Source organism: Euleptes europaea, chromosome 16, assembly GCF_029931775.1.
Source record: "Euleptes europaea isolate rEulEur1 chromosome 16, rEulEur1.hap1, whole genome shotgun sequence".
NCBI lineage: Eukaryota > Metazoa > Chordata > Lepidosauria > Squamata > Sphaerodactylidae > Euleptes > Euleptes europaea.
In genome coordinates this window covers 55,826,435-55,844,537 of record NC_079327.1, presented here as the reverse complement: position 1 = coordinate 55,844,537, position 18,103 = coordinate 55,826,435, and the positions used below count along the sequence as shown (strand labels likewise).

The 18,103-nt window shown below is 44.3% G+C and overlaps 1 protein-coding gene across 1 annotated transcript in view; it reads left to right on the top strand.

Annotated features, from left to right (window-relative positions):
* The window catches only part of CFAP47 (cilia and flagella associated protein 47), a 380,184-nt gene that overhangs the window by 195,231 nt on the left and 166,850 nt on the right, over positions 1-18,103 (top strand). Inside the window, exons 46-50 of the mRNA XM_056861810.1 lie at positions 3,705-3,787; positions 5,148-5,293; positions 10,637-10,745; positions 12,435-12,929; positions 17,422-17,542. Coding sequence (XP_056717788.1) covers positions 3,705-3,787; positions 5,148-5,293; positions 10,637-10,745; positions 12,435-12,929; positions 17,422-17,542 — 954 coding nt within the window. The remainder of the gene's footprint in view (positions 1-3,704; positions 3,788-5,147; positions 5,294-10,636; positions 10,746-12,434; positions 12,930-17,421; positions 17,543-18,103) is intronic.

Here is an 18,103-nt window from a genome sequence, read left to right as displayed (position 1 = left end):
GTTTCTGGGTGAGTCCTACAGAATAATACTGGTGCAATGCCAGCACTTCCGACTTGCGCTGGAAATGATGTCATTGCATGGTGGTGCAGATTCCCCCCCCCCATTTTGCCAGCCTGCTTCCACCTGCCAACCAGATGACTGTTGGTGGGCATTGGCAGCAATTACCAGGAGTTTGCCCACCATTAGCGGGCACCAGGTAACCTTAGCAATATTGGAAGTTTTAAATTAGGGAGGGAGGGAGGGGGAGAGAGAGAGAGAGAGAGAGAGAATATGACTCCTGCAGGGTGAATGTGGATGTTTGTGTATACGTGTAACACCCATTACCCCAATTTCAGAAATCAGGATGAATTTAGTTCCCCTCTGTGTAAAGATGCAGCCCCCTCTAGTGTATTTTGCCCATAACAGAAATGGACAGTGCAATCCTATGCAGAGTTACTCCAGACTAAACTCATTACTTAGACTGGAGTAATGCTGCATAGGATTGTGCTGAATGTTTTTCTTCATGGAGATTACTACAGATGACAACATTACACCAGAATGGAGAATAACTTACTTTCCAGTAATCATTCATCAGTTGGGTTGTTATATTACACCCAGACTACATAGCTCCCATTGACTTCAGTGGGAGTAACTGTGTGCAGGATTGTATTTTAATATGGGTGCAAGTTCTGTGAACTAAGTGTATATTCCTTCTGAGTAAGCATATTTAGAATCATATAGTTACTTCTCCTTGTTGAGCTTCCCTGGTAATTGTCTATCATTTGTGCAATAAATAACTTTGCTATGTATCAGTGCTTTGATACATAATTGCTTACTATTGTATGAGGAAATTGTGTGACCATCAATGTTTGTTACTATGAAAAACTAAGGTCTTGCAAAAAAAAAAAAAAAAAAAAACGGGTAAATTTTGGGTTCAGGTTTATTGGGCCTGATTTTTTTTTAAAGGTAAACCTATTACCCATACCGGTAGGTATTTTGGCTTTATTTCCAAGTTTACCGAAAAAAATCCATTATAGGGATTTTTTTTTAAAGCTCCTGGGGGGGAAATGTTTGGAGGTAGAGTCACCAAATTTACAGCATAGCTGCAAGGGACTTTCCTTAGATGGACACCAGAGTTTGGTGAAAGTTGGGACGGGGGGTCCAATTTTATGGGCCTGCAAAGGGGCCACCCCCATTTTCCAGGCATTTGTGAGCCAAGCTGTCCCATCGGTTTTCAGGTTCAGAAGTTCAGCGTTGCTGAGGACTAGTGGAAAGAGCCAATTGACAGGCTGGTGCCTCAAAGTCTGGGGGCTCCCTTTGTATCTGGGGCGCATAGCATGATATCCATGCAAATTAGCTTCCAAACTGAGGGAAATGGATTAAATGCAAGAAAAATAAGGCAACCAACCCAGTAATACTTCAATGCTTGCAGAATACAAGATATCTACCAATATTGACATTTTCCATTTCATATTAAGCAACAGTAACACCGATTTTAATAGGAACTTACACTTACCTCTCCCATTGAAACCAGTGGATACAAAGTGCTTAATCAGGATTGGATCATGTCCATTATACATAAATATTCTTATTCTGTACTTGACATTAAAATCCAGATTTAAAGTTTATTTATGTACAAAACAACCACACCTTGAACCTAATATATACATTTTACCAATCCATGATGAGTTTTCAATCCTTCTAAATTGTTTTCCTCAATATTTTATGGCTTATAAATGCCGTCTATATATTAATATTTAGGACGATCGAGTATTCTTATCCTGTACACTCATAGGTATAGTGAAAAAATTAAATAAGGTTTATGATTATTGCACTAGAGAATACTTAGAAATAAATTTTGATAAAACTAAGGTTTTAATCTTCACTATAAACTTAAAAGGGCGCATTTCTTATCCCTGCAGGGCAGTTATAGAGATAGTAAGAAATTTTAAGTACCTCGGGGTCATGTTTATGCACAAGCTTTCTTGGGACTTGAATATTCATATGCTTGTGCATTAGGAGCAAACAAGATGATTGATCACCTTCTATTATTTTGTGATCAGTGGTCTGTACCCAGGGCCCTCTGGATAGCTCCTATTCTATCAAAACATCATCTTCCTGCTGACCCCTGGTGGTTTCAATACTGATGGGAGACTCAGACCCAGAATTAACTAGAGGTGTCGCCAAATATTTGACAATAGTACTGTCTTTAAAGACACAGTAAAGTTAAATTATGTGCCAAACAGAGATATTATCAATGTACTGTTTATACCGCTATCCCTTTTAATCTATTGATTTATTGTTATAGTTGTAATTTTAAAATAAATTATGAATCCCAAGATTTTAAAGTTATATTGTCTATAATATTTTAACATTCTATACTGTTGTAAATTTGTTTTTATCTTATGTATGTTGCCCTCAAGATCTTAGGTCAGATGAGCTTGAAATAAAGGAAAGGAATGGATATGTTAATGCAAAAGTTAAATTCCTCCTTTATCTTCCTTTAAAAAAATCTATTTTTGCAAAGGAAGGCAATTTGTACCAGCCTTTATGATCCTATATAGAGCAATCATACATTCGATTGTTAGATATGCTGCTCCAGCGTGGTACACTGGCCATATAGAACATCTTGATAGTCTTCAAGTAATTTTTTTTAGAAACTTGCTGGGTATTCCACAATGTATCTCCTCCAAACCTATCATCTATTGTATATCAATCTGTCATTAAATTTCGGTACTCCCTTTTTGAGTCATCAACAGCTACTGATATGTTTCAGTTGATATGTCTCAGATATCTCTGTGTCCACCTGGACTAGTAGGTTAGACAAAAGATTTTCCCTTCCAATAGAATAATTGAAAGCTGCAAGGGATCATATTCAGAAAGCAAGCTGTAAACAATTACAAAAAAGATCTTAAAGGAAGATTGGTCCTTAGTGTTTAAGGGTCCAAATCGTAAATGTTCACCTCACTTCTTCCAGATACCCTTTAACAGAACCTTTTCCTTGCCAGACTATTTCCACTTGGTTAGAAATCCGTAAATTTAGACAAGCTTTCTTATTGGCAAGGTGTAATACCTTAAACTCATCTGAGATGTCAGGGAGATACAATAACATTATTACAGAAGAACGCAAATACCGATTTTGTCCGGATCAAGTAGACTCCCTAGCCCACGAAATAAATATATTACTCCCTGGATAAAATAGTGAATAACACTTTCTGAGAAGTGGATACTGCATTAGCTGCTGTCAAGTAGATCAGTCACAAAGCAAGCATCATGGGGTTGGAGATTCAGGCAACCAGATTAGACTCAGAAGAAAATTATTTTAGGGAGGAGGGAGTTGACATCATCAGCACAGCCTGCAGGCTTATCAAAGTTGGGTTAAACAGCAGGCTTGTTAAGGTGTTGTAATGATGGTACAGAGCCAGCAATGATTATTACTTTAATATAGTAATCACATGTATACTGTTTGCTGTGTGTTTATCATGCCCCCTTTCAATGCTATCTGGATACGATTTTTGAAACAATAAGCTTAATGTAAGCACTAATTTCAAAAATGATATAATGAAGTTTTTGTGTAGAAAAAAATACCCTCTGTATTTAGTTCCAAGTCTGTGTAATCCTATGTATTGTCTCAACATTCTGGATTACACTACTGCATTATGTCAAAGAAATATGAATCAAATTGTGAGATTTGAATATATCACCTTTATTTTTATTTTTCTTAGTTCTGAAAATGGCATTTTGAATAGTACATGCAATGTGATAGGCATAGAAGGATTTTACAAACAGCAGGATGACACCGATTCCTGTAAGTACTTTTGTCAATTATGTTTCATTCCAATGTTACAAGTTATTTCATAATTAATTAATTGATTAGATTTTCCCCTGCTTTCTTCCCAGACTCAGCCATAGCTGGGCTCAGGGTGGCTACCAGCAAGTCAATGTACAAATACACTAAAACCATAAATACAAAATCCAATAACTATACATTTAAAAATTCTAAAAACAACAATAGTTAAAATTCCAAAGATAGCGCTCGTCACTAGAGAGTAGCCACCGCCGCATAACATAACAAGGCAGTCTAGCCCCCCCATACAAAATTGGTAACCAACAATAAAAGAAGGGGGCTTAAGGAGGCCAGCACTGATGGAAACATTAGTTTTCTTGGCCACGTGCAAAATTTCTGTGAATGATCCTGCCTAACCATTAAATAATTTTAAAATATTGAATAATCAGAGTTACAGGCTGGGGACCTGCTAGAAGTCACAGGAGGGGAAACATATTTGGAACTCCCGCCCCAACAGCTCTTCAGTGGCTTGGGAAGGTGCATCTCTCCTCCCTCCCTGTAAACTGTTTCTCAGCATTCCATGGCCCCTGGAGTATATTCTGTCCCCATCAGGCCATATTTAAGAGTCTAGGTTAATTTGTAAAGTAATATTTTTCTGGATACTTGGGGACCCCAAATAGAAATGCCTATCTTCTCTGCGGGTAGCTTAGTTTTACTGCTTTTTGAATACTAAGGGAGGGTCAGCAACTTTACAGTTGGAGTGTAAGAAATTTTTTCACATCCAGGATTCTATACGTTTTTTGGAAACATGACCAAATTAATTACCAACACCCCCTTTTTTACCTTTAACTAACACTCCGCTGTTCTCAAAAATCTCTCTCTTTTGGGGCATATTTTGTCTCCATCTGGCAGTTTTTGTCTACCCTCCTTTTGTTAATTTACAAGTGCATGTTTTCCTATGTATCTGGAGAATCCCTCAAGTAGGTGGACAGTGGTTATCCTGGTTTTGTGGCTTATGTTTTTCAAACAAGAGCTAATCATTTTGATAATAGACTGCTTCTGCCATTGTAGCTTTAACCCCATTAAAGTTTTTCTATCAGGAGAGTTGTAATATAATAGTGAGGAGGAGGGGTGGTGGTGGTAGGGAGGATGGAAAACTAGAACTATGAATATCAATTTTCTGCATTTGAAGTACTGTTTCTAAACCTATCATATCTTTTGGCTGAGTCTTAGATCTACTTCAAATATATTCTGAGGGAGCTGTTTCCTCTGTGTATCCTTTTGTTCTGATTTCATCTGAACAACCTGATTAGCTTACAAAATGTATAAAATGAACAATCCTCCTCTACTGCATATAAACCTTTTAATTATCTTCTGGCAGCTAATAAATCCATCTGCTTACAAGAGTTCTTCAGTCCAGTGAATGTAGTGTACCTGGAAGGAGAAAGTTCTACCAACCTGCACCTCCACTATCTGCCTTTTAATATGGGAAAACGTTATTGTGCTATAATTTTCATCAATAAGCAGGTGAGCAGAATTATTTTGGCCATGTGATGCCTTCGTAAAACGATAATTTAGGGCACTGTGTTTTTTGTTGATAAATAATGAGATAAAATAGGCTAAGAGGAAATTACTGAATTATGTAAACTATAAGAATGAGCGTAAAATATAGAGATGATAACTTCATTCTCTCATGTAAGACTGGAAAGTACTCAATGAAACTAATCTACAGGAGGTTTAAAATAGCTGAGCGAGATCTAGAGACAGTCTCCAAATGTGCCCTGCCCAGGTTCTGGTAATGTAAAAAGTAAGGAGAATGATTAACACACAGGAAATGAAGGTAAACTTTCAGTAGTAGTGTAACTGGTTGGTACCTTTCCTTGCTCCGTCTGTGTCCTTTAATAATAGCTGTAACAGTCTTACATACCCTTCTGTGGTTGTCATCATCAAATAATCTTCTATGGTCTAAAAATACACACCACCACCATATGGTAAGAAAGTAGTCAAGAACTCTTTAAGTTGGACCTGTCTCTCTTAATCAGGAAATGTCAGAAAGCCCTGATATTTGTATTATTCTCCATAATACATTTTATTTCTAATTTTCATTCTAACTGGATCGTAGTTTTCCTTCCAGACTTGTGGTGTCATATTAGTACTTTGCTACATTTCCAGTTTGCTGTGGCCTGAGGATGCAGACTTGTTATTTAGCAGGATTGATTTGTACAAGGGCAGTATGATAGCAGCAGTTTTATTCTTTATTCCTTGTCTAATTATGGCTAGAATGGAATTTGCCTTTTTCACAGCAGCCACACACTGGATTGACATCTTCATCGAGTGATCTACTACCACCCCAAGATCCCTTTCTTGGTTTGTTGCTGCCAGCACAGAACCCATCTGTGTATACGTGAAGTTGCCCCATGTGTATCACTTTACACTTGTTCACATTGAATCTTGTTTGCCATTTTAATACCCATTCCTCCAGTTTGAAGGAACTCTTCACAGTCCAATTTTGTTTTGTTCATTGATGAACAGGTTGAAAAGCATCGGTCCCAACACAGATCCTTGAGGGATCCCACTTCTCATATCCCTCCATTGGGAGAATTGGCCATTGATTCCTACTCTCTGCTTCCTATTTTTTTAGCCAGCTCTCAATACATAAGAGGATTTGTCCTCTTATCCCATGACTATGAAGTTTGCTTAGCAATCTTTGCTGGGGGACTTTGTCAAAAGCCTTTTGGAAATCCAAATACACAATGTCCACAGGCTCATTCCCATCCACATGCTTATTGACACTTTCAAAAAACCCTAATAGGTTAGTGCGACGAGACCTACCTTTACAGAAGCCATGTTGGGTTTTGCTCAGCAGGGTTTGCCCTTCTATATGCTTGACAATTCTATCTGTAATAATGCTTTCTATCAATTTACCCGGAACAGACGTTATGCTAGCTTGCCTGTAATTTCCTGGGTCCCCCCTAGAACCTTTTAAATAAATAGCCATTCTCCAGTCCTCTGGGTATACTTCTGAGTAGCAGTGTGTGTGAACGAGATCTTTGGGTATGGGTAGACTGTAAGCTAATTATGAGCAGTCAATGTGATGCAGCGGCAGAAAGGGTTAATGCAATTTGGGTGTATCAAATTGCAAGATGTTATAGTCCCACTATACATCGCATTGGTCAGGCCACAGCTGAAGTTCTGGAGCCTCACTTCAAAAAGGGTGGGGATAGAATGGAGCGAGTGCAAAGGACAGCGATGAGGATAATTATGGGCTTGGAAACTAAGCCCTACAAGGAAAGGCTGAGGAACATGGGCATACTCAATCTGGAAAAAGAGGAGGTTGGGGCGGGGGTGCATGATTGCTCTCTTTAAGTATTTGAAAGGTTGTCACTTAGAGAAGGGTGTGAACTGTTCCTGTTTGCAGCAGAAGATAGGACTTGAAATCATGGGTTTAAATTGCAGGCAGAAAGGTACTGTCTGGATATTTGGGTGATTTTTTTTACAGTAAGAGTAGTTCAGCAATAGAATCAGCTTCCTAAGGAGGTGGTGAGCTCCCCCTCACTGGACGTTTTCAAGCAGCAGCTGAATGAACGCTTGTCATGTATGCTTTAGGCTGATCTTGCATTGAGCAGGGAGTTGAACTTGATTGCCTGTATGGCCCCTTCCAACTCTATGATTCTATCTTGGTTCATGACATCTTGGTTGAAGGGGGTTGCCTGTGTGGTTCCAGGAAGTAGGTGACCACTTCACTGAACAATTGGGTTGTATCAATCACCTTGAACTAGATGTTCATGAAACTTCTGAAAAAGCCATTGTTAGACAAAATTATTTGAACATTGTCCTGAGACGTGGCTGTTAGCCATGCCTCCGGGACTCCAACCAACCCCCTCGTCCTCAGCCCACTTACCGGGGGAGAGGGACGACCCAGGGAAGCATGGCTGGCCGGAGAGACAGGGGACAAAGACAAGGAAGCAGCGCTGAGGCTGCCATCAGAACCAGATGCCGGGGAGCAGCTGGGGAGCACCGATGCGGCCACAGGCTTGCAGACGACTCCCAGCTGGCAGGCGGGCTGGGAAGAAGGGCGGCGGGGCCATGCGATGCCCGTAATCAGGCCGGGTTCGAAGAGTGGGGGCAGCAGCCGCACCGCCGCAAGAACGCCGGTTGTGGCGCCTGCGCGGTCTCCCCGCCCAACAACTGAGCGGCGGGGAGGCGGGGAAAAGCCGGGGATTGGGAAAGGGGGCCTGAGGGAAGGCTCCAACCATTTATAGATGATGGGGGAAGGGAAGGAGGGGTGGGGCGGGGAAGGAAGGCGGACACATGCAAAGACCGAGGAGGAGAAGGCGTTAGCTGTTACCTGGCACTACAGGTAACCATGCAGCCACTGAGTTGGCGGAGGGGCAACCGACTCAGAATCTGAGGTCTGGGAGGCGTGTGTCGCGGCCAACCCAGGGATGGCGGGAAGAGGGGACAGGCTGACCCTGAGCAAGGCGCCCCACAAACATATATAATCTGGTAGCAAATATCCCCTTTTTGGGGAAGGTGCTTAAATAGGCGATGGCTGTACAACTTCAGGCATTCTTGGATGAGGTCAATTAAGTGGATCCACTTCAGTTTGGGGACTACAATACTATAGAGTCTCCTGAAATACCGGGAGGGTGGGCTTTCAGTACCATCAGTTGCAGCATCCTTTGCGACTGACTGAATGGAGTTGTGAAGCAGCAAGTTCACATTTTTGGCGTATTAGATCTGTGTCTACAGACCAAAGTGCTGTTCTCTTTTGTAGCTTGTAGCTCCTTTGACCATCTTTTAGATGTGAGATTTGGTCACAATTAGCTTTCCGATATCATCCAAGTTAGGTGCTGTGATCCATTCTATGCTGGACTGCATTTGAAGACTGTTTGGAAACTTCAGATGGTGCAAAAGCTCCTCTTACATTTTAATAAATGGAAACAAGCAAATTTCTGAATAATCAGGCTTTTAAATATTTTATTGATATGAACAGGAATGAAGAATAAAGTGGCCAGATACTATTTTTTTAAGTATAGAATTAAAAGAGAACAAAAATTCATACACAGCAACTCAAAGGGGAACCTTTGACCTACAAGGCCCACAAAAATGTAATCGAGATTATAAATGTGTCTTAAACACAAAATCGGACAGTAAAATAGATGCTGTAGGTATGGCTCATTTGGCTGGGGATAATAAAACCCACTGGTTAATTAATGAGTTCTACAAGTACATTATAATCATGAATACTCTAAATTGTTTATAATAATAATAGCAGGCAGAATTTACACAAACCACTGTTATGAATGTCTATGTTGAAATATTTGTTGTAAAGAATTAATTGAATAATGAATTTCATGTACTTTACAAAATGAAACCTTTGTATAGAATGTGCCTGGCATAGTTAGACAAGTCACACAGTCTCAGTTTAACCTACTTGCAGGGTTGTTGTGAGAATAAAATGGAAGAGAGGAGAACAATGTGAGTCCACACAGGGGGAAATGTGGTGTATAAATGAAGTAAATAAATACTTCCACACTTGTTTTAAATTGCCATGGAGATGGCAAGAATAATAGGAATGCATTTATTCATGGTAGGAAAGAGTGTCTGAGGCATCTTTCATAACTTAGGCACATCATGAGAGGGAGGGCAGGAAGGGCTGTGTCAGTGCTTGGCTCTTGTGGCCCTTTCTGATGTGCCCAGGGCAATGCTGGTCGCCACTTTGGGGTCAGGAAGCCATTTCCCTCCAGGCCAGATTGGCCAGGGATCCTGCAGGGTTGATGTTGTTTTTTTGCCATTTTCTGGTCATATAGCAGGAGTCACTGGGGTGTGTGGGGGGAAGGGAGTTGTGAATTTCCTGTATTGTGCATGGGGTTGGACTAAAGGGTGCCGAGTTGTTTTCTGTTGCCCAAGAAGGTCAGACCAGAACCAATGGGTTGAAATTAAATCAAAAGAGTTTCCGTCTAGACATTAGGAAGAATTTTCTAACAGAGCGATTCCTCAGTGGAACAGGCTTCCTCAGGAGTTGGTATGCTCTCCTTCCCTGGAGGTTTTTAAGAAGAGGTTAGATGGCCATCTGTCAGCAATGCTGATTCTGTGACCTTAGGCAGATGATGAGAGGGAGGGCATCTTGGCCATCTTCTGGTCACTAGGGGTGTGGAGGGGGGGGTAGTTGTGAATTTCCTGCATTGTGCAGGGGGTTGGACTTGATGGCCCTGGTGGTCCCTTCCAACTCTATGATTCTATGATTCTCTAGATGACCTTGGCGGTCCCTTCCAACTCTGTGTCTACGTCTCTAAGTAGGAAAGCCCCGTCATGCAATAGCCCAGAGTAATTCTGCTTAGTCTAGAATTACCTTTTGTTATTGCAGCATTGCTTTTTAGTGAGTTCATTGTACAACACTGGTGTAGTTTTTAAAGACCTACCACCATTTAGGAATGGCCAATGCCATGGGCCCTTGTGACTTCTTATTACAGTTGGAGGATAACTGCATGGTAAGGACATACGTGATTGGCTTTTAAGTGTTACAGAAGTACTATGGAGGGAACTCGCAGAAAAATCTGCTGTAACGTCTAAAGGGCACATGAGTTAATGGCAATCAGATTCTTCAGTGCATAGATGTGTTTGGCTCCCCCCCTCCACCCGCCAAGTTGAATTACCATAGTTATTTTACGTAGTATCTCCACTGTACTTTATTTAAGAGACTTTAAAATAAACACTTTCAAATGCAAGAAATGCAAGAAATATCCTTGTGAATCAAACTTTGGTATTACTATAATGGATTTTTGTTTGTTTATACTCTGAGAAGCTTCTAATTTGTTCTGCATGAATTGCCTTCAAAATTGAAATGCTTATGTTCCTGTTTTTCAGATTGGGGAATTTGTGTACCTGGTGGAGGGAACATGTGGCTTACCGTTGCCTTCAGCCCTGCTTCCGATGGATAGTCCAAATGTTCTGTGCGTTAGCAGTATGTTAGAAGGTAGAGTGAGAGAATGGGGAAGGGTCAAATTATTTTTGCAATATGTTAAACTTTCAAATGCAATAAATATAGAAAAAAATGAGGCATTTTACAATAAAAAGGCATCAGAAAGTGCCATGAAAGATAATAACATGATACAAGTTTCTTTTTCTGGTTCCTAAAATGGTAGTCAAACTTTTTTAACTGCCCACATACATTTCCTTCCACATGCCAGCTCTTTGCTGGGACAAACAATTTAGGATTATTTCCAGTATTCTCCACATATTTTTTATCAGTCATACCTTCTTTCACAACTTTCTCAGCATTTTATATTTGCAGCATATGTTTATGACTCTATTTATATTAGCACCATGCCAAGTGAATGTTCCTGGATCCCAAAGTATTCAGATTTGACATGTAGTTATATGTTGACCATTTGTCAAGTACCAAGGAGTACCTTTCAGTGCACAAGAAGTCCCCAACAATCCTTTAAACTATTCAAGGGCTACAAAATCATTTTGTTCATCTTAGTGGCCTCCTTGCAGTCCCACATGGGGAGCTGCGCATATGCAGGCCCAGCCACAGAGCTCTAATTGGAAAGCTTCTGAAATTAGCCCAGCAACAAGGATTGCTCCCCCCTCCCTTCCACCAACAGTTCTTCCCGCCCTTTCAAACATGTGACAGAGGGATGGGGAGCATCCTTCCCTCAGTTCTCTTTCTGCTGCCACGGATTGAGGACGCTTGGATTGCTTCATCTGAGTTTTCACCTGATTTCTTCGATAAATCTTCAGTTCCTCGTTGTTTTCCCAGTCCCTCTTCTAAGATGGCACTTTTCAAAAAGTGTAAGTCTTGTGGGACAAAAATGGTGAAGACTGACGACCATGATTATTGTCTTCTTCTCTGCCTGGGGGAGGGCCACATCCCTTCTACTTGCCAGCCCTGTGCCCTCTTTACCCCCAAATCTCACCAAGGTCATGATTTGAGGCTAAAAGCCGCATTGTGGGAACGAACTTTGAAGCTCCCATTGGAATTGGGACCCCAAAAGGTGAAATCCCCTTCCACCATGTCCATGTCTTCACCGCAGTCCCATGCAGTGAAGTTGGCTTCTTTGGGCTCAAAGAAAGCGGGCTCCGAACCTCCCGCAGAATCGTCCAAAAAGAAGAACTCCTCCTTTTCAAAGCACTCAAAAATTTGGCTCTAAATCTGCTAAATGTGGATTGTTGGCCCCATCGACTTTGAAGGCAACCTCGCCTCCGAAGCAGTCTTCGATTTTGACCCCTCGGAGTCACAAGTCATCTCCTCCTAAGGGGGTGAAATGTGTGACCCATGATGATGTCCCGCATACAACACCGATCAGGTTAAATATCAGTCTGAGCCCAAAATATTCATCGGTTCCGAGCATTGGTTCCATACCTGCTGCATAGACCGAACAACTAACTATTCTGATAGAGTTTCCTATTCTCAACTTCCTTTCAACATCGACTCAGGGAGAACACAAGTCCAGGTCATGACTCTGGTCACCTCATTTGGAGGTTCAAACATGGGAACACTCTTCTTTGTCATCTTGATGTTGGCATCAAGGTTGGGAGACACTGACTATGGACAAGCCTAAGACTCCCTCTCTATCAAGGATGTTCTCATTGTCGGAAAATGATGTGGTGGAGGTCCTGCTGGACCATTCTGATGCTGAAGACGTTGATGGGGCTTAAGGCAAGGACTTGCATCATGAGCCATCTCCAGAACTGGGTGACTACGACGTCAATCATGGCTACCCACAATGGGGACCACATCCTCCATCGGGCTGCTGTCAGGTGGACCACCACCATTGGGGTCAAGAAGACCCATGTTGTTTCTACCCGCAAAACTGTCCACTGCAACAATGGCAGAAGGACTTGCCTTTGACTTCGACCATGGAGCTGAAGTGCCCACCTTCTACTTCAAACATGGAGCCAAAACATCCGGAACCAACCCTCGACTCACAGTCTGAGTCAGAGGAGAGGTATTCTGAGTGTGAATTTGCCTCCATTCCACCCCCTGATGCCATCATGGGGGATCCATCCCCAGTATCCCCCACTGAGGACACAAAGTTATATTCCGACATGCTCAATCGCTTGGCTATGGCTCTCGGGTTGGAGATTGCCCCCTCGGACCTGGTACCAGATGATCCCATTATTGGTGTCCTCCCCCCCCCCCCGATCGGGCCTGGTACAGTTTCCCTGGGTTAAAGGCATCCTTCAAATCGCTGATACCCTATGGGCTAAGCCTGCCTCTAATGTCCCATCGGTCAAAACGATTGAAAATCTTTACAAGATTACTCAGGTGGAGACCCAATTCCTCTACCACACCCCACCCCAAGGCATCCACTGAAGTCATGCCCTTCAAAGGAAAGGCATTGTTTAATGATAAAATGGATGAGTGAATGGACAACATCCGTAAGGACTGGATCACTGCAAAGGCTTTACCCAGGCCACACCATCCACCTCCTTTAAACAGAGATACCCCTATAGGCAACAGAGCTATCAGAGCAGGCCTAATTTTCATTACCAGCTATACAGCTACCTCCAACAGGGGCAGTACAAGCCCTTTTACCTCCAGCAGCAGGCTAAAAGGTACCAACCTAAACAAAGGGGAAGGAGAAGGGGTCAGTCCCTGTACCACTCTTCCTACAACATGAAGGTCTTGGCATGTCTGACCAACCTTGTTATACCTGCTGGTGTTACTTTCTTTGAAAGGTTGACTGCATTATATGTTAATTGGTGTTTCATTTCTCATGATGACTGGGTTTTGTCCATAATTAAAAACATTTTTTTTTATTCTACACTGTTCCTCTGTATGGTTCGCCTCTCCCCCTCAGAAGACAGACCCACCTCAGCTGTGCACTGAGGTAGAATTTCTCCTTGAAAAGGGTGCCATTGTGAAAGTGCCCATGTCTAAGGTATAACATGGTTTCTACTCATGCTACTTTCTGGTAGACAAGAAAGATCGTGGGAAATGGCTCATCCTTGACCTGAGAGCCTTGAATAAACACTTCATGTCTCGCACCTTTTGGATGCTGTCCACCCCCGAAATTCTGCCTCTCCTGCAGATGGGATCTTGGTTTGCGGTCCTTGATCTTAAGGATGCATATTTCCATGTATCCATACACCCTCACTGTAGAAACTATTTAAGGTTTTCATGCAATGGCCAGCACTACCAATACGCTGTGCTGCCCTTTGGCCTTTCCACTGCATCTAGGGTGTTCTCTAAATGTGTATTAGAGGTGGCTGCCCATCTAACAGTACAAGGGTGCACAGTCTTCCCTACCTTGACGACTAGCTGCTGGTGGGGGATTCCTTTACAGCTCTTTCGGACCAGGTGGCTATAGTCCTTGAAACCCTCCAACAGTTGGCCCTGATTGTGAATTATGCCAAATCTAGGGTGAAAACTAGGGCTGTTGATTCGGTAAAAACCGAACCTGAAAAATACTGAATAAATGAAAATTTTGTAAAACTTGGGTTCAGGTTTACTGAGTCAGAAAAATCCGGGAGGTTGGCAAAGCCGGATTTGCCATTCCTGAAAAAGCAGGATAAAAATCCAGCTTTTTCAGGAATGTCTTTCCGTGGCTTTAAATAGATCTGTGCCTCCCGGCCGGGAGGCACAGATCTATTTAAAGCCTCCCGGCCGGGAGGCACACATCTGTTTCCCCCCCACACACACACACGCGCGCCTCCAGGGAGCTTCCCTGGAGGCGCGCTGTGGGCCCTTTAAATAGATCTGCGCCTCCCGGCTGGGAGGCACAGATCTATTTAAAGCCCCCCCCCCAGCCCTGCTGGGACTCCCGGCAGGGCTGGCAGGGGGCTGGCAAGACCCTCTGCGCTTGCCAGCCCCCTGCCAGCCCTGCCGGGAGTCCTGGCAGGGCTGGGGGGGTCTGGAAACCCTCTGCGCTGCCTGCGCAGACAGCGCAGAGGGGCTTGTTTAAAGGGGCCCCCGCGCGCCTTCAGGGGGCTTCCCTGAAGGCGCTTGGGGGGCCCTTTAAACAGATCTGCGCCTCCCAGCTGGGAGGCGCAGATCTGTTTAAAGGGCCCCTCGCACGCCTTCAGGGAATTCCCTTGAAGGCGCGTGGGGGCCGAATTTCCCCCGAACTCCGGATACCCCCGAATTTCAGGGGATCCGAAGCGGGGGAGTTCGGACTTCGGCATGGCCTGAATAAAAGGGGCGGAATTCTGCCAAAGCCGAACTATACCGATTTTTTTTTTCAACAGCCCTACCTGACGCAGGCTTTTCTCTTCCCGTGGACTGGGCTAGACTAAGGTAATTAGCAAGTAAAGGAGTAGAGGCACTTACCAGCACAACCTCCTTGTTTATCAGATCAGATGTCAGCTTGCACGCCGGGGTGAACTGAGATAACTACAGTTGCTTGGCGCTCCTGTGTGTTTCTCAGTCAGTGGCCTTCAACATGTGTTGAACCCACGATAGCTCTGGCAAACTGCCTGGCCTTTTATTAGCCTATCAGTTCCAACTTATTCCACTCCTTCCTGATTAGGCTTAATTGTCTCCTTTCTCTCTCTCAAGGCCCACCTGGCATTTTGCCTTCTTTCTCTTAATTGAAGCCGGGCCCTTATTCTTTGCTTTTTAGCCGGCTTGGGAGAACTTGCAGGCGAGGAATCCTGCTGCCCTTGCTGCTGTTGCTTCTGCTGCTCTGTTTGCTGCCAGAAAGAGCAGCCCTCATCTCCTGTCATGGGTCCTGGAGGCTCTAATGCCTGCTCCTGCTGTCCCAGTGTGGTCCTTAGAGGACCGCGCCCAGGTTCCCATTCCTTTTCCTCAGAGGAGGAGGGCAGCTCGGGCTGGTCTACGACAATGGGAAAGTTCGCCCGGTGCCTCCATAGAATGTGATACACATTCCATACAATGTGATACACTTTGTCTCTATGGAGGTGCGGGGTGAACCTTCCCACTGTTTAAAGCTTGGCTTCCCCATTGAGATACATTGCAAAGGTCACATTAAAGAGTCTGAACACAGCCACTTTGCCAATGCATTGCAATAGAGGAGGATTGGGACGACCCCTTCCAGACTCCATAACTCTGGACCCCCTGACCCAATCTTTACCAATCTTTGGGGTTCTTGCTTCTAGCTGCCCTGAAAATGTGGGATCTCTACCTGCAAAAATGCCCCCCAGGAGCCACGAAAAGCCACGAATGGGTTTAAATAGGTTTAAATGGCCGAATTATTTTGGAAACACGGATTTTAACCCAAATTCCTACCTTTACTGGTATAGGAAATTCAGCATTCGGGTTTTCCCAAATAAAAAAATGGCCAATAAATCCGAATTTTAACAAACAAACAAAAATTTCAACAGCCCTATTGAAAAGTCATGGCCATTTTGTCCTGTGAATCTCCTGCAAATGTAGCAAATCTCTCCAGGCCCCACGCATAGCCATTGCCCACCTGCAGAATCAACCCACCAAACCTTCTGTGGATTTTTCAAGGGCTGTGTTGTGCTGAGTTTAAATGAAGATTCGCTGCAGCTGCAGGTGTATGCTGGTGTGTTACAGCACCCGGGTTGACTCCATGCTTGTAGTCACTGCCTGGCCCTGGTGGCAGCAGCAGCAGTGGCACCTTTCCACCCCTGAACCCCTATCTCTCCCCCCCACCCCTGCGCCCCCCTCATCTGCTTCCCCCCAGTACCAGCCTGGGTTTTGGCCCACCTTCCAGTAGCCTGCAGCCCAAAGTCCCAGCATCAGAAGTGAAGCGGCGATGGCTCCTTCTGGCACCAGTGATGCCCACTTCTGGCTGCCACCCCCCACCCATCAAAGGCCTGATGGGTGGGGGTGGTGGCTGGAAGTGTGTGTCATTGCCGCCAGGATGAGCTCCTGCCACTCTGCCTCTGATACTGGGGCTGCAGGTGGCTGGAAGGTGGGCTCAAACCCTGGCTGGTGCTGAGGGGAAGCAGAGGAGGAGGGCATGGGGGCAGGGGGGAGAATGGGGTCCAGGGGGTGAAAGGGTGCCATTGCAGCCCCAGGGAGGGAGAGAGGCGCAGGGTCCAGAGATGAAAAGGGGCCGCTGCTGCTGCTGCCAGTGCCAGGCAGTGCCGCGAAGGTGCCCCTTCTTCAGGTTGTAATTTGTTTGTCCCTGTCTCCATGCATTCAGTTTTTTGAACATGGAATAAAAAAACCATGAGACAGAACAGGGACAAACAAATGACATCCTAGCCGTGCATTAACAACCTAGGCTAACCCCCACTCAATCCATAGAGTTCATTGATTCTGTTTTTCCACAGTCAAGGGTAAACTCCATAGCTCACCTTGTCACATGCAAGGTGTGACAAGGTACTAGCCAGCGGTCAAGGTGCAAAAACTACTAGGCATGATGGCCTCCACCACAGTAGTGGTCCCACATGCCAGGCTGCGCTTCAGACCACTGCAGAATTGGTTCATGTGAAAATTTAAGATTAACGTGCAACCCCAGTGGCACTTGTTGTCCATCCCTTGCACAGTACTTAGGTCCCTCCGTTGGTGGCTGGGTGAAGGCAACCTTTTGAAGGGTGTTAAGTTTGGAATCTCCTCTCACAATTACCAGCTGTTTACTGATGCCTCGGGGGATGGGGGGCTCACTTTCAACAGTTGCCAGTTAAAGGGAGGTAGTCACCTGCTAAATCACATCTGCATATCAACATGTTGGAGCTTAGAGCAGTCAAATATGCTCTTCCTTCTTTTTCAGACCTTCTCACCGATTCCAACATCTTGGTGGCCACCAACAACACTGCCACAAAATACTACCTCTGCAAGCAGGGGGGCACAGGGTCTCTGGCACTATACCAGGAGGCTATAGAGATCTGGGAGTGAGCAATTGTCCACAAAGTTTCTATCATGGCTATCCACATTGCGGGTGTACTCAGTATGGCTGTGGATGCCCTAAGCTGGAACACCTCCCTACAACACAAGTGGTCCATGCAGGGCATAGACATCCTACCCATTTTCAAGCAATGGGTACCCCCCTTATAGACCTCTTTGGAACATCCCTGAACACAAAGTGCCCGACTTTCTGCTCCAGGGCTGCAGCAGATGCCCGATCCATAGGAGGCGCATTTTAGGTCCAGTGGGGAAGCAACCTCATATATGCTTTCCCCCCATTCCCTCTTCTGGGAAGGACCATAGCAAAGATCCAACAAGATAGGGCCACAGTCATCCTGATTGCCTCTTACTGGCCCAAGTGACTGCGGTTTCCCCTTCTGTGGAAATTGGCTAGGGGATTGTTCCACCATCTCCCCCTGCAAGAGGATTTTTTGCTAGTGGGCAGCATTCAACACCACGACGTGCCTTCTCTCCACCTGACCACATGGCTCATCCTGCCATAAACCAGTGGTTAAACAGGGTTGCAGATGTCCTCTTAGCATCCAGGA